General features: G+C 31.6%; 1 protein-coding gene across 1 annotated transcript; it reads right to left on the minus strand.

Annotated features, from left to right (window-relative positions):
* Positions 1–134: 134 nt before the first annotated feature.
* On the minus strand, positions 135–26,699 carry LOC134693728 (protein brambleberry-like). Its single transcript, XM_063554628.1, has 11 exons — positions 26,424–26,699; positions 23,919–24,047; positions 22,307–22,492; positions 18,666–18,888; positions 18,043–18,159; positions 17,528–17,707; positions 14,406–14,612; positions 12,995–13,141; positions 9,932–10,026; positions 3,977–4,119; positions 135–3,007 (listed from the first exon to the last, which is right to left on the minus strand). The coding sequence occupies exons 1-11, from the start codon at positions 26,646–26,648 to the stop codon at positions 2,884–2,886; spliced, it is 1,776 nt and encodes a 591-aa protein (XP_063410698.1). The 5' UTR covers positions 26,649–26,699; the 3' UTR covers positions 135–2,883.
* Positions 26,700–27,359: the final 660 nt, after the last annotated feature.

Here is a 27,359-nt window from a genome sequence, read left to right on the forward strand (position 1 = left end):
TGTACCGAGTCTTTAAGTTAAAAGGACAATACGTAAACAATAGTCATCCTTTGATAAATAGGATCGTCCAGGTATCTTAAAATATAATTCTTCTTTGAATAACAAAGAAATTGCCATGAACAGGTTTGTAAATATATATAAATACAAAATCATATCCTATTCTTGCTTAGGGACATAAAAAAAAAATCAATGAAGGATAAAAAACTTAATTCAAATAGTTTGGGGGTAGGGGGGTCAAATTGCTGCAAGTTTTGTATAAATTGACATCAATTTAACAATTTCTCCAAAATTAAGTTAAGAAGGGGGGGGGGGGGAGTCAGTGAAAACTATATGAATTAAGTTTTCTATCCTTGAACTTTTGATATTGTCCCTTACTGTAACATACTTTAATTGTTAACAAAGCAAACCCACACCTCAATTATTATCAAATTTTTAACATAGCATAAAACCTAAACTGCACCACATAAGATATAAGTTTTACTGTAAATTCAGAAAATTTTGTGTGCATTTGTAAGTGCCATTGATGGACAAAGGACACCAATAATAGATAAATATTATGCTTTAAGAAATGATGCATATATTAATATGTATATATAAATAATGCCATCAAAATTTAAAATGCACATTTTTATTTTGTGAAACCTATCCCTAGTTTTAGCAGTTATAAAATGATTGGAAAAGATTTCTGAATTTATAGTATTTAATTTAAGCAGATCATATACATGCAGCTGCAAATATATATATGAAAATAGCAAAGCATATATCCAACTCCATATATATACCGGTAATAGATTTGTCATACAAAATGTTTTTAAAACTTCATTCATTTCACAAGCAAAACCTTAAATAGTCTCTGCATTTCTATAATTTCTTTTATCTAAGTTATATATATATAAAAGAAGTTGAATTATCTTTCGCTAAGTATGATGACCCATTTATAAACATATATAATTCATTTTCAAAATTAAACAAAGTTTATATATAAAATACATACATATGACCTATTCCATATGTTTATTTATTGGACTACAGATGAATTATCATGTTGCGATTGGTTAAACACCGTTATGAGACCATATGGGGTTAGTAAGTTTCATATGGGGTTCATGACTCGTTAATGGCAACGTCATCTATTAATGTTGTTGTGTTTTATTGATTATTTTTCAACAAAACGCGTAGAAAAAGTGCAGCGTCCGATAAATTCGTTATACGGTTAACTTCTGACCCCTATGAATCCATAGAGGGTGAATAAAATTCATAGGGGATTCGGCCTCCGGCCTCACCCCCTTTGGATTTTACTAACCATCAATGGATCCATAGGGTGTCAGTAGCGAACTTTATAACTTATAATATACATACATATGGACCTATTCCATATGTTTATATAATTCATTTCTAATTTGGCTAATTTGTATTTCATGATTGGTAGTTTCTTGCTACATTGAAGACCTGTTGGTGACCTTCTGCTGTTTTTTTTTTATTTGGTCGGGTTGTTGTCTCTTTGACACATTCCCTATTTCCATTCTCAATTTTATAACAAGTTGATACGATGAAAAACTACATAACTTGCATTTATAATCCATAAAAGTTACAAACTGGTATTGTTTTCTGTATTGAATGGTATTAATTATTATACATATAATGAAAATGCATGTTTTAACATCAAAAACAAGAGTGCACACACACATGAAACAGTATCAATGTTCCATTAGAGACAGGAAAAAAGAAATGGCTAAGTTTTGGCACTGGAAATAATTATCAAAAATCATAAAAAAAAAAGTGATTTCTTCTTTTTCAGATTAAGTCCTGGTTTTAAACATTAATACTCTACTCCTGAGCTAAAATAAGATGGGAAAAGAATGAAAACTTTGGTCCAATGACTGAGAAAATTTTTATAATACTTCATTATATTGAGAAAATGAAATGAGACATTACTCCAGAAAACTTTTCTGATGGATAATATGAACAAAGAAAGGCATAAATTATAACGGTATAGCTTGTATGTGTCAAATTACAATGACACATGCCTTAACTTAGATGTTAAAACTAGTTTTTATGACTTTTTCATGATTTAAAGTAATTTTAAAACATATTTCAAAGACCATTATCTAAATTTTTTAAAATCTGTAACAGTGAAAATTATTTTCAGAGCTTAGCACTCAATTAAAAATACTGTGGATTCATTAATATTCGTTGGATACCAATTTTCATGGATTTCGTGGGAACAGGGGAACCAGGAATTTAAATGTTCAACGAAATACAAATTTTCCAAAGGAATGCATGCAAACTTTCCCAAAACAACGAATTTAAATATCCTCGAAATATGTGAGTTTTTGGCAATCAACGAAAATTGGTACCCACGAAAATAAATGAATCCACAGTGGAAACTTGCAGGAAAAAACTTTTAAACATTTTGGTCATTCTTCCTGATCTTAGATATGATTGTATAACTAATTGATGTGATGTGAAATGTATATCATGTTTCATCATTCAAATATCAAATGTAATTATAAATAATACAAAGGCAAATATATTTCAATTTTCTCAGAAGACCCAATCTGTATCTGTTCTGGAATGTCTAGTGACACCATTATGTTGTGATGACTAAAACATACACAAGTAAATAATTTATAAAAGTTCCAGAAAAAATGCAAAGGGGGATGCTTGGAAGACTATTCATTTCAGCCTCCATTAATCTCACATCTTTATAAAATGAATCAATCAGAGATCTACATCTTTTGAGCTGTTTTGATTATCATGATTATTTAAACATTACAAGAAAATGTTTTTACATTTCAATTTTAAATGCATATTTTATGCAATTTACCACTGGTTTATAGGCATGACTGTATTAACTGGTGGAAGACTTGACACAGCTATAGGTTAACCTTGATCTGTATGATTTCTGCAATAAGATTGTCCTCTAACAGAACTAAGTCTACATGGGGTCCCACCACGTGTCAGGCCATTACAACGAGAACTCACACTGCTGCTAGGTGTTGAACCCCTACAATCAAATTATTCATATATATATATGAGAACAAAGGCTATCATTACTATGCTTGTGGAAGTTATTTGTCTTACAGTGGCAATTAGTTAGCTAACATTTTGGAATACAATTTGATTTGCAAAAACGTTTACAGGACTACTTATATTTCTTCCAAAGTTCCTGAGATTACCCCTGGTGTTGCTCAGTCTTATGTCTTCTATGTTGTGTTTTGTGTACTATTGTTTGTCTTTTGGGCTTTTCACATTTTGCCATAACATTGTCAGTTTATTTTCAACTTATAAGATTACTATAAATGTCCATTTGATATCTTTAGCCTCCATTAAGAAATGGTGATTTTCAGTGTGGTTTCCCACTTAGAATCCCTGTTGATAAAAGCTATCTTTTACCTACATATACAATCATCGGTGAATTTGACACACTCTTAATCCTTTCCCCATATCTGCATTTATAAGAGACAAAAATATACTTTTAAGATCAATGAACCATTCAATATAACATTGTGAATATTCTTTGTAACTTGCCAAGTAAACATGTTGTTAACCCCACCACATTATTTATGTATGTGCCTGTCCCAAGTCAGGAGCCTGTAATTCAGTGGTTGTCGTTTGTTTATGTGTTACATATTTGTTTTTCGTTAATTTTTTTACATAAATAAGGTCTTAAGTTTTCTCGTTTGAATTGTTTTACATTGTCTTATCGGAGCCTTTTATAGCTGACTATGCGTTATGAGCAAAGGCTCATTGTTGAATGCCTATAATTGTTAATGTTTGTGTCATTTTGGTCTTTTGTGGATAGTTGTCTCAATGGCAATCAATACCACATCTTCTTTTTTATTTGTTGCCTTGTTTTTGAGACGTTATTGGTGAGTTGCTTGATTAGCAATAAATCACCCTTGGAGTTTCCTAATTTAATATTAAAAGAATATTAAGAAATTGATACAACTGTATATATCATGTATATGACTACCTGACATTTCTGTAGTTGATTGATGTTGAAGGCTGAGGTGTACTGGTCCTAGAGAATACAGGTGTACCCTCTCTGGAATGTGTAGAAAATCTTTCCATCGAACTATTCAATACAAATCTGTGTACTCTGTCGACGTCTTCAGGCTAAAATGAATTCAAATTAAACCAGATGCTCCGCAGGGCGTAGCTTTATACGACCGCAGAGGTTGAACCCTGAACGGTTGGGGCAAGTATGGACACAACATTCAAGCTGGATTCAGCTCTAAATTTGGATTGTGATTAAATAGTTGACACAGCATAGGTTTCTGACACAGAATGAATGTGTTCTAATGACCTTAAAATTTTTGTTTTCTCTTAGAGCAATTCACTATGCTGTTGAATATTAATCCTCTCAAAAAAATGTTTGAAGAAATTTTCTTTTTATTTATGAAATTTCAAATGAGAAAAATTAAACCCAATTTTTTAATCACATCCCCCTTTCCCTTATTCCAAAACTAATCTCAATTAAAATATTCTAATGGAGTTTGCAACAATAACTACTCATTTAAATACATCATAAAATATTAAGATGTAAACTAGAGGCTCCAAAGAGCCTGTGTCGCTCACCTTGGTCTATGTGAATATTAAACAAAGGATGCATTTGAATTCATGACAAAATTGTGTTTTGGTGATGGTGATGTGTTTGTACATCTTACTTTACTGAACATTCTTGCTGCTTACAAACATTCTATCTATATTGAACTTGGCCTAAGAAAATGTTAATTAAAATTTACAAATTTTATGAAAATTATTAAAAATTGACTTTAAAGGGCAATAACTCCTTATGGGGTCAATTGACCATTTAGGTCATGTTGACTTATTTTTAAGTCTTACTTTGCTGTACATTCTTGCTCTTTACAGTTTATCTCTATCTATTATAATAATATTCAGATATTCAAGATAATAACTAAAAACGGTGAAATTTCCTAAAAATGACTAATTCAGGGGCATCAAACAAACAGCGGTTTGTCCGATCCATCTGAAAATTTCATGGCAGATAGATCTTGACCTGATAAACAATTTTACTCCCTGTTAGATTTGCTCTAAATGCTTTGGTTTTTGAGTTATAAGCCAAAAACTGCATTTTACCCCTATGTTCTATTTTTAGCCGTGGCGGCCATCTTGGTTGGTTGGCTGGGTCACGCCACACATTTTTTAAACTATATACCCCAATGATGATTGCGGCCAAGTTTGTTTAAATTTGGCCTGGTAGTTTCAGAGAAGAAGATTTTTTTCATAGATTACTAAGATTTACGAAAAATGGTTAAAATGACTATAAAGGGCAATAACTCCTAAAGGGGTCAACTGACCACTTTGATTATGTTGACTTATTTGTAGATCTTACTTTGCTGAACATTATTGTTGATAAACAGTTTATCTCTATCTATAATAATATTCAAGATAATAACCAAAAACAGCAAAATTTCCCTAAAATTACCAATTCAGGGGCAGCAACCCAACAACAGGTTGTCTGATTCATCTGAAAATTTGAGGGAAGATAGATCTTGACCTGATGAACATTTTTACAGCAATCAGATTTGCTCTAAATGCTTTGGTTTTTGAGTTATAAGCCAAAAACTGCATTTTACCCCTATGTTCTATTTTTAGCCTTGGCGGCCATCTTGGTTGGTTGGCGGGGTCACACCACACAATTTTTAAACTAGATACCCCAATGATGATTATGGCCAAATTTAGATTAATTTGGCCCAGCAGTTTCAGAGGAGAAGATTTTTGTAAAAGTTAACGACGCCGGACGACGCCGGACGCCAAGTGATGAGAAAAGCTCACTTGGCCCTTCGGGCCAGGTGAGCTAAAAAACTGCTTGTTATCACTGAATGGTAAAGATCATTTTAATTTATCAGTTGGTAGTAAAAAGTGAATATACATTGTATATTGTATGTAACAAAGATTTAAGTTGATTCTGGACAAAGAAAGATAACTCCAATTAAAAAAAATTCTTGCAATAAGATATTTCTTGCTTACTATTCTGGACAAAGAAAGATAACTCTAATTAAAAAAAAAATTTGCTATTTCACAATATTGTGAAATTAGATATTTCTTGCCATTGCACAATACTGTGCAATTGAAAAGACTTGCTATTGCACAATACTTAATATAATAATTTTAGATCCTGATTTGGACCAACTTGAAAACTGGGCCCATAATCAAAAATCTAAGTACATGTTTAGATTCAGCATATCAAAGAGGCCCAAGAATTTAATTTTTGTTAAAATCAAACTTAGTTTAATTATGGACCCTTTGGACCTTAATGTAGGCCAATTTGAAAACGGGACCAAAAATGAAGAATCTACATACACAGTTAGATTTGGCATATCAACGAACCCCATTTATTCAATTTTTGATGAAATCAAATAAAGTTTAATTTTGGACCCAGATTTGGACCAACTTGAAAACTGGGCCAATAATCAAGAATCTAAGTACATTTTTAGATTCAACATATCAAAGAACCCAACCGATTCATTTTTTGTCAAAATCAAACTAAGTTTAATTTTGGACCCTTTGGACCTTAATGTAGACCAATTTGAAAACATGACTAAAAGTTAAGAATCTACATATCAAAGAACCCCAATTATCTCATTTTGATGAAATCAAACAAAGTTTAATTTTGGACCCTTTGGGCCCCTTTTTCCTAAACTGTTGGGACCAAAACTCCCAAAATCAATACCAACCTTCCTTTTATGGTCATAAACCTTGTGTTTAAATTTCATAGATTTCTATTTTCTTATATTAACGTTAGAGTGCGAAAACTAAAAGTATTCGGACGCCGACGATGACGACGCCAACGTGATAGCAATTTACGACGAAATTTTTTTTCAAAATTTGCGGTCGTATAAAAATGTGACTATATGATGAGCCAAAAAATTGCGTCATATTTGAAATCTCAACCCTGACGACAATTATCAAGTAATATAATTTTAAGTGTGTCACAATCACCTCAAATGTTGCAACTTATCTAAATTGTTTTCTTTCATATGTTCATTTCCCTTGATTTTGTTCATACAGGACAAATTTTCCAAGAAATACACTTTCCTAACCAACTGCTATATATAAGCCCTGGAAAATAATTTAATACACTCCTCAAAATTTGATCAAGGATGTCATTATCTTTGGAAGGGAATTTCAACAACTAAACAACCTTTGACTATTGTTGACATGAATCAATTCAAGCAATGGTGAAGATAGATGAAAAGATGTGACAATTCACTTTTTACCTGGTGAATTAACCATTTATTTGAGCAAATGTAAAACTTCAAAGGAAACCCATAAAATAAGTTTCAAAATATTTCAATAACATGTTACTTTGATCACCAATGAAATTGTCAAGATATGAGAGGTACACACAAAATTATATTATTAAAAAAGAGCTCCAAAACAATTATTGTTTATTTTCAATTCTTATGACATTACTTTTTTACAGCAACATGCTTTAAGGTGGTACATAACACTTTCACTAAAATAAATTTGGCTAGTTTAATTTTCATAAAATTTTGACAAAGTATATACTTTGACCCTTAGACAAAGATATAAAAATTTCAAAAAATTTGTATCAACCATTTTATCAGAAACAAGAGAGCACACACTGAAATGTCTCGCCTTCTTTACTAATCCTTGATACTATCTTGATAGACCTAAATATAAAGCTTTACTACAACTGTCACATAAACTCAACATTAACCAAGAAAATGAAACATTGATCAATGAACCATGAAAATGAGGTCAAGGTCTGATGAACCATGCCAGGCAGACATGTACAGCTAACAATTCTTCAATATTACAAATATAGTTGACTTATTGCTTATAAATAATGAAAAACAGACCAAAACACAAACACTTTAAACTTAGCAATGGACCCTGAAAATGAGGTCAAGGTCAAATGAAACCTGCGTAACCGACATATAGATCATAAAATATTTCCATATACCAAATATAGTTGACCTAATGCATAACGTATTAGAAAAATAGACCAAAACTAAAAAACTTAACTTTGACCACTGAACCATGAAAATGAGGTCAAGGTCAGATGACACCTGTCAGCTAGACATGTACACCTGACAATCATTCCATACACCAAATATAGTGGACCTATTGCATATAGTATAAGAAAAATTTGTAAGGGTTCCGCGGAACCCAGTGTCTCACCTACTTTTGCTGTAAATCGCAGGCTCAACAAAAATGAGGAAAAAAATCAATAAAAATATTCCTCTTAATACTATCTTTTGACTGTATAAAGAAGCTTCTGTCCAAGTTTGGTGAAAATCTAGGATTGTTAATGAATGTAATATATGTTTTGAAATTTTTAACTGCAGACTGTATGTAATGTTAACTGGAAGAAAATCTTAGTCCATTTAAAAGTAAAATACAGAAAAAATGGAGTTATCTTTTTAAAAAATTTACTTCTGGATACTATCTAATGATCATTAATAAGCTACTGTCCAAGTTTGGTACAAACCCAGGATAGTTTAAGAAAGTTATAAAAATTTTAAAAACTTTAATCACAGAGTGAATGCAATGTTTCCTCGCACAAAAACTAAGTCCTTTTAAAAGTAAAATACGGAAAAAATGGATTTTTTTTTATTAAATATACTTCTGGATACTATCTAATGATCATAAACAAGCTTCTGTCCAAGTTTGGTACAAACCAAGGATAGTTTAAGAAAGTTATAAAAATTCTAAAAAACTTTAAACACAGAGTGAATGTAATGTTTCCCCGTACAAAAAAAATAAGTCCATTTATAAGTAAAATACGGAAAAATGGAATTCTATTTTTACAAAATTTACTTCTGGATACTATCTTATGATCATAAACAAGCTTCTGTCCAAGTTTGGTAGAAATCCAGTATAGTTTAAGAAAGTTATTAAAATTCTAAAAACTTTAACCACACAGTGAATGTAATGTTTCCCAGCAGAAAAAAAACTAAGTCCATTTATAAGTAAAATACGGAAAAATGGAATTTTATTTTTACAAAATTTACTTCTGGATACTATCTTATGATCATAAACAAGCTTCTGTCCAAGTTTGGTAGAAATCCAGTATAGTTTAAGAAAGTTATTAAAATTTCAAAAACTTTAACCACAGAGTGAATATTTGTGGACGCCGCCGACGACCACACCGACGACGACGGAAAGTAGGATCGCTTAGTCTCGCTTTTTCGACTAAAGTCGAAGGCTCGACAAAAACCGACCAAAACACAAAAACTTAACTATAACCACTGAACCATGAAAATGAGGTCAAGGTCAGATGACACCTGCCAGTTGGACATGTAAACCTTATAGTCCTTCCATACACCTAATATACTAGACCTATTGCTTATAGTATCTGCGATATGGACTTGACCACGAAAACTTAACCTTGTTCACTGATCCATGAAATGAGGTTTAGGTCAAGTGAAAACTGTCTGACAGCTATGAGGACCTTGCAAGGTATGCACATACCAAATATAGTTATCCAATTACTTATAATAAGAGAGAATTTAACATTACAAAAAATCTTAACTTTTTTTTCAAGTATTCACTGAACCATGAAAATGAGGTCAAGGACATTGGACATGTGACTGACGGAAAGTTCGTAACATTAGGCATCTATATACAAAGTATGAAGCATCCAGGTCTTCTACCTTCTAAATTATAAAGCTTTTAAGAAGTGAGCTAACACCGCCGCCGCCTTAGCCGTAGCCACTGCCGGATCACTATCCCTATGTTGAGCTTTCTGCAACAAAAGTTGCAGGCTCGACAAAAATACACTGGTTATTTAGCAGTTTGACAAACACTACTTTTGATCATTGAGAACCTTAATTTTCTCTTAACAACACAACATAATTAAAACGTTCAGCTGATTTTACAGAGTTATCTCCCTGTAGTGTTAGGTACCACCTTAAATAACAATATGATATCTCACCATTGTGGAAGAATCTGGTCTAGCCTGTGTTTCTATCTGAGTAACATTAGGTATTGTTCTTATACTGGTATCATTACCTATACCACTCTCGTTCACTGTAAAACAAACCAAACAAACAATTAACACTTGTAAGTATGAAGTACAGCAAGCAAACAAGTTTCAATGAAGTCATTTTAAACATAATTGAGGAAGAATGTTAGAGTTTTGTCTACTATAAAACAAAAGCATCAACCAGTGTGAAAAAAAAGAAAAATTATTTTAATAACAGACACAATAGCCTTTTATGTCGACCATCATGTGATGAATGATTTGAAAAGACAGTTTTACTCCATGTTACACATTCTGTTTGTTAATTTTTTTTTTTTTTAGAAAGATTAATTTTGCATCACAATAAGTTTAACTGTGCTGTAGAATCTGTATGTTGATCAGTCAGGGGACTTACTTAAATGAGTGATTTTCTAAATCACTGGTTTAAGTAACATTATTTCCATAAAAGTTGGAAGTAAGAGTTGTCTTTCTTTAATAATCACCTATTTAAGTAGTACAAATTAATCACTAGCAGACTTGGGGTAATTGTAATTGTAATCGTTAATCAGCTGTAATTGATTACAATTTCTCAAGTAATCAGAGTAATCATTAATCAGCCAAAAATCTGATTACATGTAATTTAATTTAATCAATTACTTTTCAAAATACCCTGTAATCATGATTACTTTTTGATTACATTGTACATCCTGATTACAATGACAAAAATCTAAAATTGTGTTTTTGGTCATTAAATGAACCTCTTTGTTATTCATATTTGATAATTTTTTTACATGCTAAAATGGTTTGGTTTCTTTAAGCATGTCTACTTCAGTAAAAAATAAACTGTTACAGTATTGAAAAGTCATCATTACCCTAAGCAGAGACATCATCTAATACAATATACCTTTTATCTTAATAAAAGATATTGTACACACATGTATATTCATCGTTTTATAATAATCTTCATATTAATATTTGTTTATAACTGTTTTATATTCAAGTAATACTGTTCTTTTGTTAATTTTTGTGATTTTTGTCAACTTTGAATTGACAGGTAGGAGACTAATTAAGGTTTGTTTTTATTGCAATTACCAATTGAGTATAGCTGTAGGGAAAATATATATGATCAAGGATTTGTATAGTTTAACTATACAAATCCTTGATATGATAAAAGTTAAATCAGACATGAAAATTTATCTAATTAGCACAAACTAAATTAAAAGTTGGACAAATATGTTGTTTAAAATTTTTTTAAATGTATTTGGACTGGACATGTAAAATGCAATGATGTTTAGTACTTACATATATTGTTTACAATTTGATTAAACATTTCTAGTAAAATTTAACATACTTTTAACTCTTAACTTTATTTCATCCATATTTAAACTTCCATAAACTACACCTGGGAATACATATACATTATGAAAGAGGTCAGAAGACAAACATAAAAACTCTTTATGATATTTCTTAATTAAATTTAATTCAAAATAATTCAGAGATTATTTACAGGTGATTAAGTGTAATGTATATGTGTAGTGAAATTTGGTGTTTATTTAAATAGATGAAGTTTAATTTGAAGTTATCATTTTATAATTGAACCAAATAAAATACTTTCTCAAAAATGCTATTGTTATGATAGTTATATTGAACGTTTATTCATTCACATCATTCAAAATGTTTTGTTTTTAAATTCATTGTAATCATATGTAATCATGATTACTTTGCCAATGTAATCATTAATTTAATCAGATACTTTCAGAAATGATGTAATCATTAATTTAATTTAATTGTACAAATGACAAAGTAATTGTAATTTAATCAATTACATTGAAAGTAATCGGACCCATCTCTGATCACTAGAAGAAGTGATTTAATCTTATTGTAACTTTATATATAGAATACTAATGATCCAGGGACTAATTATGTTTCTAAACTTATCAGAACCAACATCTGTGTTGTCCTTGTATTGAATCTAGGATAATGACATTAAAATCACTTGTTTAAGTATCATACCTCAATTTCCTTCACAAAAATCACTTATTTAAGTATCATTATTTTAATAAACCCACTAATTTCAACACCCCCGAACAGTGAATAATTTATTGCGAACAGTAGAATTTTATTACATAATCTGAATGATGAAACCTTGAACTTTACAGGAAAATTACACCCAATGCTGGGAAAAATCTGTTTTAAAAGAAAGTATCAGTTCATTATGTAAGACCATTGTTATTGTAGCATTTTTTCAACTAAAATAGAATTTTCAGCTAAATGATATGGCATAAACCTTGCTACTTAAAAGAAGCAAAAAGTTCATTTCTTTTCAATTTTACTAATTACAAAGCTGGAATACAGCTTAAGAAGAATGTAATAAACTTTGTATTTATAAACGATATAAACTAGAATTTGGTTTTGAAAAATACTTAGATTTTCATTGTAATGTATCTATATTAACAAAACTACGTAGCGGCACACTTAGATTAAACAATGAAGTTGGTCGTTATCTAATGACTCAAAGAGAAAACAGAATTTGTATGTGTTGTAATATGAATGTTTTAGAGGACGAGTATCATTTTGTTTTATCATGTCCAGCGTATAGATCTGTGCGTATAGAATTTTTAACTTTATTCTACTGTTCTTGGCCAAATGGGCACAAGTTAGATAATTAATTACAAGCTCATTCTAAATCTCTGACAGTAAAACTATGTAACTATTTAAATGCAGCTTGGAAAATTAGATCACATATATTGTCATAATATTATTGTATACTCTGTAACTACTGTTCTCTGCTGTCTTTTGTTTGTCATATATTGTATATATTTTCGTTTGCCATAGCATGTATATGCTTCTTGCAAATAAAGTATTCATTCATTCAAATTAAAAGATATTATTTAAACATATGTGTTTAAAATTTTGAAAAAAATACATAATCCCTATTTGTGACAAAACTTTGAATTTGCTACTCAAATAATTGATTTAAAAATCACTTATTTCAGTAAGTCTCCTGACTGTTGATGATATATATTTCTAACTCACATGAAAACTGTAATCTGCCCACTATATTTGTCAAGTTCTGTAACTCTTCATGTGTGACAGGTTGACTGACATCATCTGTTCCTGTAAGTCTTAAAGGGGCCTTCGGTAAACAACCTTTGGATTTCCAAATATAGTATAACCCATTAGCTGTAAAAGTCAATGATAGTGTTACTCACTCTTTAGGAAAGAAGACAGAAATTTACTGTTTTCAATAAATATTTAATTTAAGGAATAACAGTACTGTAGTTGAAGAGTTGCCACCGTCAATTGTAGATTTGACGGTCGCAAATGCAGTTTTACTGGCGACGCGTAGCGGAGACAGTAAAACGGAGATTTGCGACCGTCAAATCAAAATTGACGGTGGCAACTCTTCAACTACAGTACTGTTATTCCGATTCTAATGCATTACAAAAAGAAAAAATACGATAAAACTTGAAAAAATGTCTAAATTTGTCAAATAAAAAAAAATCCGCGAAACTTCATGAATGATTTTGGCACAAAGACGTCCAGGCTAAACGTGACGTCATACAAATGAAAACTTACAAACTGGAGGTTATTACGTTACCTGTACGCTTCAAATTCGGATAAAATTACATTAAAATGGCGAATTTGAGGTAGGTGTTGTTTTATTTTCGATTATATAGTAGTAATCAAACATTTGTTGATTCATAAATTCAAAATGGCGGGTCCCTCCTTAGTTACGCCTGGTCAACTGTGGATTTGACGGCAACTTTTAGCCAATGAAAAAAATTGTTACATCCAAATTGCATTAGAATTACATGTTACTCACTCTTTAGGAAAGAAGACAGAAATTCACTGCTCTCAATGGATATTTAATTAACAAGTTACTCACTCTTTAGGAAAGAAGAAAGAAATTCACTGCTCTCAATGAATACTTCATCTAAAAGTATCTCAAATGAATTGTAATATGGATCAAGAATGAACAAGTATCTGTAAAACCAACTGAAAAGTTGATAATCTTATTTCACGGTGACCTATAGTTGTTAATGTTTGTGTCATGTTGGTCTTTGGTGGATAGTTGTCTCATTGGCAATCATACCACATCTTCTTTTTTATATTTTTATATTTTTTTTTTAAGTGTCAGGTTTTATTTTCAGAACTAATGTGTGTAATGACTGGAATGGCTAATTCCATTGGAGGCTATACAACACATGAACCATCTTCTTTATTAGGTAGATGGAAGGCTCTACAGTTATTTTTTCAATATATAATAATATCATCATCCCAAAAAGAAACCAAAAGAACCATTCTATTGCAGTTTTGATATAAAAATATAAGGTCCATTAATATTACATGGATTAGTCTTTTAGAAAAAGTAACCATGATAATGCTCAGATAAACTTCATCAACAAGGATGCTAAAATAGTATCTACTGTCATTGTGGCCTTACCCATGATTATAGAGAAGTCAACTCCTGCCATTCTGATAAATCCTGCTCCTTTGCCAGACTGGATCTCTATAGCTGAGTTAACAAAGGTAATAATGAGGATAAGAACACGAGACATAGGAGGAACCTGTAGGTAGGCTGTCAAGAACATTATCAGCATGAGGAATACTACATGTTGTCCAAACATCAATAATGTTGTAATCTTCTCCTCTGGAAAAAAAATTAAAACTGTTATCAGAGAGATATGTGTCATTTTTTTGTAATTTTGAGTAATTAAATTTTGAAATTTAATTGGCAATACATAACTAGTTAGGCTAATGTAAATGTAAATGAGATGTGACAATGCTAATACAACTGCATACCAAATTTCATTGTCTTATTATTAGTTGTTCCCTTTAAACTAACGTTAACACAAACATAATAAATTTGCATACCAAATATCATTGACTTGATCTAATCACCAACTAATACATGTTATCTAAGTCAAATTTTCAAAGTTGATAGACCATGACTGAGGGGACAGGGCCAAATATTCTCCAATGAAATGAGATGTGCTAATGCTTATACAACTGGATACCAATTAACATTGGCCTACAACTAATGGTTCCCCTTGAACTGACCTTATCACAAACAACAAGAGAAACTGCGAGCTACTGCTCACTGATGATACCCCCGCCGCAAGTGGATAATATAAATAGTGTAAAAATATGCAAGTGTTCGGTCAACAGGAAGTTGTCGAGTGATGAATCTGAAAACGCATCACATGGTATAGCTGACTTATATAAATCCTGAAACCAAATTTCAGAAATCCTTGTATTGTAGTTGCTGAAAAAAGTGTGACGAAAATTTTCAACTTGGCTATCATGTGTAAAATCATACAAGTGTTCGGTAAACAGGAAGTTGTCGAGTGATGAATCTGAAAACGCATCACACGGTATAGCTGACTTAGATAAACCCTGAAACCAAATTTCAGAAATCCTTGTATTGAAGTTCCTGAGAAAAATGCGACGAAAAAATAAATAGTGTAAAAATATGCAAGTGTTCGGTAAACAGGAAGTTGTCGAGTGATGAATCTGAAAACGCATCACACGGTATAGCTGACTTATAAAAATCCTGAAACCAAATTTCAGAAATCCTTGTATTGTAGTTCCTGAGAACAGTGTGACGAAAATTTTCAACTTGGCTATCATGTGTAAAATCATACAAGTGTTCGGTAAACAGGAAGTTGTCGAGTGATGAATCTGAAAACGCATCACACGGTTTAGCTGACTTAGATAAACCCTGAAACCAAATTTCAGAAATCCTTGTATTGAAGTTCCTGAGAAAAATGCGACGAAAAAATAAATAGTGTAAAAATATGCAAGTGTTCGGTAAACAGGAAGTTGTCGAGTGATGAATCTGAAAACGCATCACACGGTATAGCTGACTTATAAAAATCCTGAAACCAAATTTCAGAAATCCTTGTATTGTAGTTCCTGAGAACAGTGTGACGAAAATTTTCAACTTGGCTATCATGTGTAAAATCATACAAGTGTTCGGTAAACAGGAAGTTGTCGAGTGATGAATCTGAAAACGCATCACACGGTTTAGCTGACTTAGATAAACCCTGAAACCAAATTTCAGAAATCCTTGTATTGAAGTGCCTGAGAAAAATGCGACGAAAAAATAAATAGTGTAAAAATATGCAAGTGTTCGGTAAACAGGAAGTTGTCGAGTGATGAATCTGAAAACGCATCACACGGTATAGCTGACTTATAAAAATCCTGAAACCAAATTTCAGAAATCCTTGTATTGTAGTTCCTGAGAACAGTGTGACGAAAATTTTCAACTTGGCTATCATGTGTAAAATCATACAAGTGTTCGGTAAACAGGAAGTTGTCGAGTGATGAATCTGAAAACGCATCACACGGTATAGCTGACTTAGATAAACCCTGAAACCAAATTTCAGAAATCCTTGTATTGTAGTTCCTGAGAAAAATGCGACGAAAAATATTCATGGGACTGACTGACTGACGGATGGACTGACGGACAGACTGACGGACAGACAAAGGTAAAACAGTGTACCCCCCTTTTTTTTAAAGCGGGGGTATAAAAACATGTTAACTAATCAAAATTTTCAAATTCAATAGATCATGAGTAACGGGCCTGTGGCTGAGCCAAATAATCTCCATGGAAATGAGAAATGCCAATGCTAATAGAACTGTATACCGTATATCATTGACATACCACAAACTAGACCTAATCACAAACTATTACATTGTTGATGCCCCCAGCAGAAACAGCATACTCCGTTTAGCAAGACGAAAATGAATGTCTTTGGAATGGTAGTAGACAATGCAAGTTGCTGCATTGTGTAATCTAAAAGTATGATTGTTTTATCCCTACTTCTTTATTTTACAATTGTATAATATTATTCTTTATTGAAGGGGGGCTAGCTACTAGATATATAAAAAAATCTAAAGCATGATTTTTTTGGGGTTTCTATCATTAATGAATGTGAAATAGTGAAATAATTATTTGCTTTTAGCAGCCAGTATGGTCCAATTTTGGCAAATTAAGCTAAGAAATATTGATGATGAATTATTCACTTGCCCTTTCAACATGTTCAAATGTTGTTTTTTTTTAATTTTTGTTTACAATTTTTATAAATATTTTACATGGTCATGATGGTTATGAATCAAATATGAGAATTTGACTTAAATCAGAGAACATGAATTTGACAGCCAGAGCCCTTTTAAAACATAACTAGCTGTTTTTGGTGTACATGAATATCATACATTTGTTTTGCTTTCATTGTTTTTTAACATAAATCAGACCCTTAAGCTTTCTTGTTTGAATTATTTTACATATTTGTCATTTTGTCTATTTTGCTGACTATGCGGTGTGGGGTTTGCTCATTGTTAAAGACCCTTTGTCTATTTCTATTCTGTACATACAAATACATGTTTAATCAATGTGAAGGCTTGTGCCAGATATACACTGTTTGAAAAATTATCTATAAACAATTACAGATTAATCATAAGTTTTATGTATACATACAATATTTTCAAAACCTTTTGCATATACCATTTTAAGCTTTATCAAAGAATTTGACTTCTTGACCTAGGGATAAAGAAGACACTTACCTGTAGTTCCAAGTAAATGAGAAAACCAAGAAATCTTTTTGTCCAACTTTTCCTGCATACTATTTATAGATTTCATCAAATCAGTTACAGTTGAATTAATTTTAACCATCTTTTCATGCATGACTACATACTGTTTCTTCAAATCCTGGTGGTTTTGTAATAAGTGCTGAGTACTTTTGTCTGAAATACAAAAATCATATCAAAACCTTAAATAATCTTTAACAATGTCTACTTTGGATATCTAGAATTTCTGAATTTACATCAGCTGCAAAAAAAAAGCCAGCACTTTCAAGTACTCCTTTATAGTTGACCAGCTGAATACACTGTGGTTAAAGGGAGATAAATCAATCACAACCTGATCAGGGAAATCATAGTAAAAATTTGAGATAACATAACGAAAAAGGTCTACTTATCCAAATGTCTTTGTTTTAAAATATTTGAGTCTCATACCAAAATGGTCTTAACTTTTATCATAAACTTTCTTGATGTAACATCAAATAAAGAATAGATCTTACCAAGTTTATCTATTGTATCTTGAGCCTTCGTCTGTATGCTCATTAGATCTTGTATGATAATTTCATGGTTTGACTTTTGTTCTTGATTCTGACTCTGTAATGTTTTCATGGCCTCCTCTGAAAAAAGACAATTTTTTATCAATATTACCCTAATCTAGATACATTGAATTTTTTAAAAGCCACTGATTTTCACAAAAATCTGTAGTCAACTATTGTATGGCTTCAATTTGTTAAATATTCCAACTTAATCATAACAAGAACATTAATTGAAGTTATCACACAAATCACAAATTATCTCTAAAGAAAATTAAGTAATTCTCTTCTGGTGTTCATGTATCATGGCATATATCACACCAAATTTTAAAAAGTTGAAAAAAATCTCATTTAAAGTTCTTTTAGTGAGACTTGGAGGAAAAAATTACATTTCAAGTTGATGTTACTACAGTACCATAGTAAACTACCTGAAACCAGAATTTTAGCAGTAATTCACATTTTATCACTTATCTATAGTTATAGGAAACGGAGCCCAATAGCAAATTATGGTCCATATGCAAATCTACTAAATACCCCCCTCCCCCAGAAAACCTAACCCCCTTGTATCATATATGGAGCATAACAATAACCTAATTTGTTCTTTATATTGTGCGTCTGATCTGCCAGTTCTTTATTTCCAGCAGCAATCAAAGCTTTTTCTGTTTTAAGAGACGCCATATTGTCTGTTATCTGGGTCATCACTCCCTCTTGTGTAATCTGTAACTGTTGATGATGGCCTAGCATTTCCTGTTGACTCTCGTATAACTTTCTAATGGTGTCTGTAGCCATGTTGTGTAGTGCTTCCTGATTATTCTATAATTAGATAAATTATAATATAAATCATGTAGATACTGTTGAATTCATTATCCAGTCATATACAGTACCATCCAAAAATATCGATTCGATATCTTTTTTGTCCGATTTCCGTGTTTCTCGGAATCACACCGCGTACCGCGGATTTCACTCCTAAAATCCTCCAAAGATTCTCTCCCAACACCGCGTGGATGTTAATTGGTTTATTGCCCATCAGATGTACTTTAAATTAACGACGCGTGACAACATAATTGGATTACCCAGATAATTTACCTTTGAACATTTAATCGATCTTGGTTGCACAGGTGTGCTTTAAAATCACGGTATTATAAATTGAGCAAATGTTTTCCTTTCTTTTACAGATAAAGATGTGACAATATCATTTAGAATAAGATAATTATTATCTTATATGTTTTTGTCTTGTGCCATTATCTTTAAAATAAAACGTTCATACGAAAAAGTATGAAGAAAATACTTGTTATTTTGTGTTTCTATTACAGTCCAGTCAGGTCATACATTGTGTTCTTTCAACAAGGACGATTTTGCCACAATTAGTATCTTTTGTAACTTATTCAATAAGCAATATCGGCGCATTAACTGTTCATTATTTAAAAATCAACTGGCTAATAAAATCATGTTGTTTTTACGCTCGGATCATCAAGTAAACTTAGTTTACTGAGCAATGTGAAATATTATGTTTCACCACCTCTGTACATTTATACAGACTTGAATAATTTAAATTACGAACAGAAACTGTAAAATGACAACTCTGTTGAACAAAGGAAATAATTTCAAGTGATATTGATAGCGCTCGTCAATTTCGTATTTTACGGAACGGTTTTCAAATTTACGAAAGTATTTAAATCAATTTCGTCATTTATTTTGGAAAGTGTAAAAATATTTTCACATTAAAGTACTATAATTCTACCGGTCTCCATATGTTTGACAAGTTTATGACGCTCAATCATTTTACGTTTACAAAAGATGTTAAAAGTTGTGATGATAAGTAATCCGCGTATGCTATCCGATAGGTCACTAATCCTTTAATTATTAATAAAATTTATTAAACCTCATAATTGCCCATCATAATTATTATTCCAGTTATAGCAGTCATCATTTTATTTTTCAAACCCCCGCCTACAATTGGCAGTTCTTTATCGTATTATTGTCATTTGAAAACAATTTAAAATCACCCCGGACAATTTCCATCATAATTTCAATTAATACATCATCAACCGTGAATTTATATTATTAACCATGGACGTATAACTAATGTTCAGGTCTACTTTCTTTTTGAAAGATAAACATTAAGATTCATATAGTTAAAGATTTGTTCTCGTTTATTCGGATAAGAATTATATTATAGATTCTTATTAATCAATTGTAAAAGAACCTTCTGGAGCCTCAATACGATTGCACAAAAATGTCGTTCTACAACTTTAGAAACCTTGAATGGACTTTCCCAAGGTCGGCCAGAAAGGTCACCTGAGTTTACTAGTACGCGATATTTTTTCCCGCCCTTTAAAAAACTCGTGCTGTGGATAACATTGATGTTAACTATTTTTAGCATTTAACATTGTTAAGTAAGTAAAGTTCAAGTTCAACCCAAACTGTTGATAACTGAGATGGTATCGTGGAATATTGTCTTCGCACGGCAAATAATTGTTTTTAAAATCTTTTGTTGAAAATACACAAATTTACATTCATTGTGCGAAAGTTAATATTAAACAAAGACGAATTAATGCAGCTGGCAGTATTCCTGTTGTAACGGAAATGTATTATTATTCTGCTGTACTGCCAACAAATCGTAAAACGAAAATGCCGTAATTGTTAAGCATAACGAATGGTGAATAATATTTTCCTTTTTACTTGAATATACAAAACTTTCAAACACGTAATTTTATTTAACTGCTCAGATTAATTTAGCGAAAGTTTCCGGTTATTTTTACACAAGTATGCTCATTTCGTAAATAAAATATTAATTTACTGGTGAAGACATCGAGGTCAAAATTAAGTAGTTTTCATTTTTTATAAAACTTAAATACAATTGAAAGAATTAACAACAACATTTTGCTTTTAAATCTTTTATTCATTCCAGCAATTAGATAATCGTAAAAAGAAAATGCCGTAGATTTACACAATTAATACGGGACAATCATTTTGTCTAATGAATGGTGAATAAATTTTCCTTTTTACTTGCATATATAAAACTTTTAGACTTATAATTTTTAAATAAAGACTTTAACTTTGAAGTAGAATATTTTGTTTTTCACATATTCCGCTATATTTTATAATCTTTTTTTTTTTAAGCAAGTACATTAAGGTTAAGATATTTTTAGATGGGCTAACAAAAAATACGAAAATATTTTGACTTTAGTTTTTATTACCACAAATATAATTTAATTAGTATAAAAGACATTTAAAATTATACACCTGCTTGACACTTAAACTGGTACAGTAGACCGGAAATATAACTCTTTATTACTTCAACCTTTACCTGTCAGGTAATCCAATTTCCCATTCAGTCTTGTGCCGGTATAGATCAAAGTAGGATAAGGGCAATTAATTCCTCGGTGTAGAGAGTGAGCTCGTTATCACAATAAACATTTACCTGATTTTGGGAGAGATTACTCCCAAATTCCTCCCAACATTTTGGGAGAGATTACTCCCAAATTCCTCCCAACATTTTGGGAGGAATATCGGAGTTTGTCGGAGTGGCTCCGACATTTTCCTCGGTGTAGGGTGTGGGAGAGTTGGTACTCTTGAACTGTACTGTAACAAAGTGTACATGCAAAATCCAGAAACATCACATGCATCATGAACATGGGACATGTGCATGTAAACCAGTGTATTTGACTCATTATAATTATAAAACTTAAGAAATATTGTATACCGGTTCTTAATGTGTACCCTGAATAACCAAGATTTTTTTAGTAATGAAGATAATAATGTATTCTGCAGACATCAATATTATCAATAAGAGAGAAAATGATATGAAATATTAGAAAACTTATTCATCATGTATCATGTGTATAGAAAAATCAATTTGTAGCTTATGAAATAGGGAAAAACAAGAGTGTACACAATAAATGGATTCCCCATTTGCACTAAGCTTTTCAATGTTTAGTGGACTGTGAAATTGAGGTCAAAACTCTAATTTTAAATTGGCATTAAATTTGGAAAGATCTTATCATAGACATGTGTTCTAAGTTTCAAGTTGATCAGCTTCAAGTTCATCCAAAACTACCTCCACCAAAATCTTAAACCTGAAGTGGGACGAATGGACACAGACTGAAAAACATACATGTAGTGTCAATAAATGGGGCATAAAAAGAAGGAATATATTATAATTTTTATGTACTTTCAATCTTATAGCTGCTTTAGAACAGATAGAGCCTAATATTAGAGGTGGTCAGACCTTTATTAATTCCATACTGTCCAGCTGATCTGTAGCTGCTGTCACCAAATTACTGACGGTCATCTCGGTCATCCTTCTAAACTGTTCCTGTTGAGTGGCATAACACATTGCCCTAGCTCTGTTACCAACAATCTGATAGGCATTCCATGTCGGCCCATCCATCTCTCTTGTACAGTCAGCTAGAGTCTAGAAAAATAAATAAAACAACCCAATCATTTACACATGGCCCTAGCTCTGTTACCTACAATCTGATAGGCATTCCATGTTGGTCCATCCATCTCTCTTGTACATGTTGTACAGTCAGCTAAAGTCTAGAAAAATAAAACAACACAATCAATTCCATGAAGTATGTAATTTATCAGAATTTTACAATTCCTCTACAATTTCAATAACAAACATGGCAGTCTTAGACTATCAAATCAAATGTTAAATCTTACTTATAGTTCTGTAAATTCAGAAAAATTATTGTTTGCATTTATCAAGAACATTCATGTGTGTGATTAAAATGGAACTCCTGCACAAATGATTTGATTTGATTTTAGATTTATGGTGCTTTTAAGCTCCTCATTTAATCCATTTCATGGCGGCCAGTTTTTATTGGTGGTTGATGCCATAGTGCCAAGAGAAAACCACTATCCCTCGATAGTAAAAACTGATAATCCTAGTCAGTTAAGATTAGAGTTGAGTGCACCAGCACAAGCAAGGTTTGAACTTACAACCTCAGTGTTGACTAGCTAGTGATTACAGTTGTAACTACTTAGATAATGCAGCCAAGTGACAATACATTGTACATGTATATACCTTTAACCCTTTCAATGCTTCACAAAAAAATAGAAATATGGCTGCTGCTGCTGCATTTTTATGTGTTCATTCATTAGAACAGTATATTCCTATTCAGACTGCTGTATCTTTTTTATTATAAGAGATACAGAGAAAGTTATTGCATGAAAAATGCTCATGAGAGTATGAACTGTAATGTTAGGCAGTTATTTCATTAAAATTTTTATCAGGTTACCTGCATTTTCAGGTAATTAACAGATTGGTGTAATTTATTACATTTGTGTTGAATTTTGAATAAAAACTACTTTTAGTCTTCATCCATTTTGTTGTTTTATCTGCCATATAATAAAGAAGACATCAATTGCTCGATTCTGTAGCGTATAACTATTGCACCATACACAACATATTATGTAATCATGGTACAAATCAGTGGCTCCGTCCTCAAAATTTTCAGTCAACCTTTGTTTTCCCCTCTTTTTCTACGTCAAATCATATTTCCCATATATATTTTCATATTTATAGCTTCGTTTCCGATTTCCGCCATTTGCATTTGTCAAAATATTTGTTTCAATTTTCCTTCTAAAGTAATGCATGATTTTACAATAAAAATTGCCGGGATTTCAAGCGCAAATGAGACCTTGCATATCCTCGATTCATACAAGGAAAAATTAGAGAGGACCGAAATGAAAACTGAATGGTTAAAGAGTCCTGATGAAAAAGCCGTTGTCATCGCGGCATACATGGCATATGCCAGGAATAGCAGTGGCGGACGGTTTTTGTCATTGCGGCATATGCTGTGTATAGCGTTGAAAGGGTTAATCTCAGTTCTTACCATGTCAGTAGTACATTTAAATACCGGTCTCCCTTCTGCCTGTGATTGACAATTTAGTAGTTGTACTGCTAACTTGTTCAATTCCTCTTCAGTAAGCTCCCCACACCTTTTCTTTAGACTAAATACAACCTATAAATAAAAGATAAAATGTACATGTAGATCTTGAATTCAAAATTGCCAAGTTGTAAGTTCAAAATGTACACATGGTGTAGGCACACAAATATTTTATATATGCATGATATGTATTTGTTATCACTCTTGTAAAGAGATTCAATTTGAAATTGTTGTACTCATGTTATTTTGCATTAAATTTGATGTTCTATGTAATTCTAAGATAATGTGTTTGAAATAATAATAATAAAAAAATTCATACACTGAATGATACCAGACTTCCTTCCCTTCTCAAAGGTAATGCCTGTCTCATATTATGGGGACAAAGATCCCAATTATCATGATTATGGCAGAAAAAAGAAAAAAAAATCATTCTACAAACATGACTAATCATTGCTAATGAACCCATAATCGTTAACTTTTTTTTCAGACTTTTTTAATCCCTGCATTTGCGAAAAAATCGACTTCCTTTTCTGGTCTTGTTTGCATATATTTTTATCAGTGTCGTAAAATAAAGCATTCATTTTTAATAATTGTTTGATATGAAAATCATTGCCTGATGAGAGAGTTTCTTTGTTTACATTCAACAATGTTAAATATGACGTCATTACTTAAATAATGTCACAACTAAATCCCTAACAGAACCAAAATCAGAAACATTACAGTATTTCCATTTATTTTATCATTGTTTATTAGAGTGGGGCGCCCATATTCGCCAGGGACACAACTTTGCCGTTTTATGATTTTGAGGTGTAAAAACTTCAAAGGATGATTAAAATGGAAGACATATACCGATAAATTATATTATATAACAAATGTGATTATTTTTTAAAACTGAGACAAAATTGCGGCACATACTGAAAAGGACTGAAATACGGACAGCGATTTTCGGCCAATATCCTGAAGAAAAAACACGAAATTCAAAGAAGTATTTCTAAGTAATTCTTTGATTGAATGCCCTAAATTTCAGTTCTTATAACACCTTTGAAATGTCTGCTATTCATCTATAATGAATTTGATTTGATCAATGTTGTTTAAAGATGCAGTTTTTTGGTTTAAAACGGCGAATATGTGTCCCCCATTGACAAAAAATCAGGAAATTTCATACGCCCTTTAATCTAACTTTTTAGATGATAATATTCAATCAAACACGTTTTCAAGCCTAAGAATATTTTGCATTTGAAGTTATCTTCATATAGAAATATCAGAATACTTCAAAAACATTTAGACCTGAAAATATAAACTGTAGAAAACATGAAAAGATGTTGCGAAAATGAGCACCCCACTCTAACATGTTTGAATAAAAAAACAAACCAATCATAGACATGATAGACATGATAGACATGGTCCCCATTTACATTTAATGCCTGCCCCATATTATTTTATCCTTTGAGAAGGGGAATTTGTTTTGATAGCATTGGATATTAAATATTCTAACATGACGTCCTTCAAACGCTTTGGGTACACACCCGTGGTAAAATATGAATATATTAGTTGTGCTGTTCCGATTGTAGTTTGTACTCCCACGTGATATGATTGTTTATGAATGGAGTACACGACGTCATAGAATGATAACATAATAATTTAAGTATTTTACGGGAAAATACACGCTTCTGATACCGAAAATCATTACAAGCATGATAAGAAGAAAACGTAACCAAACGATGCTAAAATGTGGTATAAGCCCTTTTTTATATACATAGAAGATATATAAGTAGATTCTCATTAAAATTCATCCAAATCTATCTAAATATGTTATTGTAAATAGTTTTAGCATGTCACTTATTCTGTTTGCTCCGTTCTTTACCGCCAATCTAAAAGTGCGTTAATTTATGGGAACAGCAAATATTTGCCTCCACCTAGAGCGCTTGGATCCAAAAGAATTGCTGTAATCGTCTTATTAGAATCGAAATAATTCATGGGGGCTTGAATATATCTAGATTTTACCACGGGTTGTCCCTTTATGCCGATATTTTACCCCTCGCTATCGCTCAGGGTAAAATATTTGTCATAAAGGGCCAACCCATGGTAAAATCACAATATATTCAAGCCCCCATAAATTATTTCTTAATTATACTCATGTATAATTACACCTTATCGCTATTTGTCCAACATTACTGGATATCACACAAGTTCCCGTAAAATAAAACAAAATATCTGACGCCACAATGGAAAATTGATTGTTGTATGCATCAAAAGGTCAAGCGGCCGAGTAGGCTTATAACGATAAGGTGATTGAAGGTGTATAAAGTAAGTTCTCAAGTTATGGAACTTGTTTTATGCTAAAAAGTTCTTTGGAACAACTATTATGGGGGGACTTAATTATATTCTGTGACTATCAGTATGTATAAGTATAAACAGGAATATATATATACTGTTCACATGTATAATTACTATATGATAACAAGAATCCAAAGGGGACATCTCGTTCAGTTCACTGGCAAACTTCAGAAACTTTTTGTCTGTTGAAACCACTTCAAATTTCACATTTTTAGAAAATGATTTATCTATATCTGTGTCGGGGCCAAAAAGCCATCCTTTTATAGAGTCTAGGACCAAACTGTCAGTGTGGGTAAAGCAAACTATCAATATGAAAAAAGAATAACAAATGCGCTGCATTTCAACAAATTAACAACAGGAAGTGGATATTAATATTTTGAATGCCCCTCGCTGAATTTTTTAGTCTATTTTGATTGGTTATTATTTTTTGGTCTCACTAATTAGAGACAAGAAGCATTTGAGCGACAAGAAATGTCAAGAACTTATTCCAAATAAATATTAAAAGATTATGCAAGAGAACACAGTTTTAGCTACAAGAATTTGGGTTACAAACTTAAACTATCAAATACATGCCAGACATAAAATGGGAAATAGACGAAGATAACAACTTTCAAATAAAGAAACAAAACAACTATAGTATGGAAACCAATAACAAGTTTATAGAAACACTTGAAGAAAACTGTCTAACACAAATAGTAAAAGAACCAACACGTCAAGATAACATATTAGACCTTGTACTAACAACAAATCCAACAAGCATTGAAAATATATCAGTCCAAGATGGAATGAGTGACCATAGCATAATCATCACTGACATAAATCTAAAAGCAAAAACAACTTGAAAAAGCAAGTACCAAGGAAAGTATATATTTATAAAAAGGGAAACATGAACGGAATAAATGAACAACTAGATAAAGAGCTGAATAATTTTATACAAAAAGCAAATACAAGTACCATGATTCAAGAATGCTGGAATGAGTTTAAAGTTATATTGTCCCAGGCTATAATATCAAATATCCCAACTAAAATACTGTCAACCAGATGGAATGT

Source organism: Mytilus trossulus, chromosome 12 (assembly GCF_036588685.1).
Source record: "Mytilus trossulus isolate FHL-02 chromosome 12, PNRI_Mtr1.1.1.hap1, whole genome shotgun sequence".
Lineage (NCBI taxonomy): Eukaryota > Metazoa > Mollusca > Bivalvia > Mytilida > Mytilidae > Mytilus > Mytilus trossulus.